A 1,297-nucleotide genomic window follows, 5' to 3' on the forward strand; every position below is an offset into this window, starting at 1 on the left:
CTGGGAGGGTCCTTGCCCGGCTTGGACCTGATGCAGACCCCGGACAGGAAGAAGCAAGTAGACGAGACTAACACTTTAGCCGGGTGCTGCCTGCTTCCACGAGGCCCAGCTTTGGGGGTCCTGGCCCCGCCCCCCAAGGGCGTGTGTGTGTGTGTGTGTGTGTGTGTATGTGTGTGTGTATGTGTGCCCCGCCCCCCAAGGGCATGTGTGTGTGTGTGTGTGTGTTCTGACCTGGTGTGAACAGGGCACCTGAGTGACCACGTCTCTAAGTTCATGGCAGGAGGGTCCCGGGGAGGCCTGTGTGGGGTGTCAGGGGCTCAGGAGCCAAATGCCACCCCTGGTGGGCGCTTACCAACGCCGCCCAGTTCCTGACGGTTTGTTCCTTTGTTTGTCCACAAAGAGCCCCCAAGAGAGACTGGACCACTGAGGGGTGTTGCTGGGGCCACGGCTGCCCCGAAGCTTCCTCGGCCTCATGCCCTGACCTCGGCTGAACATAACAGGACGGCACCCGTGGGTTCCCATCCGGTCGCCCCGAGGAAGAGGGTCTGCCTCACCCAGAGAATGGCTGTCTCCTGCTCTTTGCTCCTCACAGCCAGAGGAGAGCTGTGGGTACCACCCTGGGGGTGGGGGTGGGGGGCGGCTTTCCCGGGACACCGTGGCCCTGGCCCCAGCCGCTGCGGTTTCACGTTCCCTGGCGTCAGTGGCTGGCTCCCTTCCCCGTGCTCCGTCCCGGTTAGCACAGTGGGTGGGCCTGGCCCCCATCCCTGACCTCCTGGGCCTCCCCGAAACCAGACGCCCGCTTGAGCGGATGAGCCATCGGTTCTTTTTAAAGCGCTGACTGAGCTCAGGATTAAGCATCAGGAGCACAGCCTCCCCTGCCCTCTTCCCAGACGCTGTGTGTGCCTGGTGGGGAGGGGTCTGTGGGGTGAGGACTTCAGAGAACGACCCCCCTCCCTTCTGGTGGGGGGGGGGGCAAAGCTGGGGCTAGAGGTCCTGCGCATGGCCACTTGCCTCCCAAGCCTCAGCTGCTTTAGCACGGCCCCTGAGGGGCAAGGCGGCCTCTCCCCTTCCTCGGGAGGGACAGAGAGGTGCTGGGGGGGAGCGGGGTGGGGGTGCAGCTTTGTGTGGGCCCTGTGGGTGGAGCAGAGAGGGCCTGTCAGTCTTTCTGCCCTGGTTCCACCAGCGTCTAAGAGGCAGGAATTCTGACCTTGCTGCTGAGCAACTGAGACCATTTCTGCCCTGTCTGGGCCTCAGTTTCCTGCCAGGGAACCAGGCTGGGTGAGCCCCTCTGGCCTGT

The 1,297-nt window shown here is 63.9% G+C and overlaps 1 protein-coding gene across 1 annotated transcript in view; it reads right to left on the bottom strand.

Moving 5' to 3' along the window:
- The window catches only part of MYOM3 (myomesin 3), a 50,985-nt gene extending 50,168 nt beyond the window's left edge, over nucleotides 1-817 (bottom strand). Inside the window, 1 exon segment of the mRNA XM_006094083.3 lies at nucleotides 770-817. Coding sequence (XP_006094145.1) covers nucleotides 770-817 — 48 coding nt within the window.
- Nucleotides 818-1,297: the final 480 nt, after the last annotated feature.

Source organism: Myotis lucifugus, unplaced genomic scaffold (assembly GCF_000147115.1).
Source record: "Myotis lucifugus unplaced genomic scaffold, Myoluc2.0 scaffold_128, whole genome shotgun sequence".
Lineage (NCBI taxonomy): Eukaryota > Metazoa > Chordata > Mammalia > Chiroptera > Vespertilionidae > Myotis > Myotis lucifugus.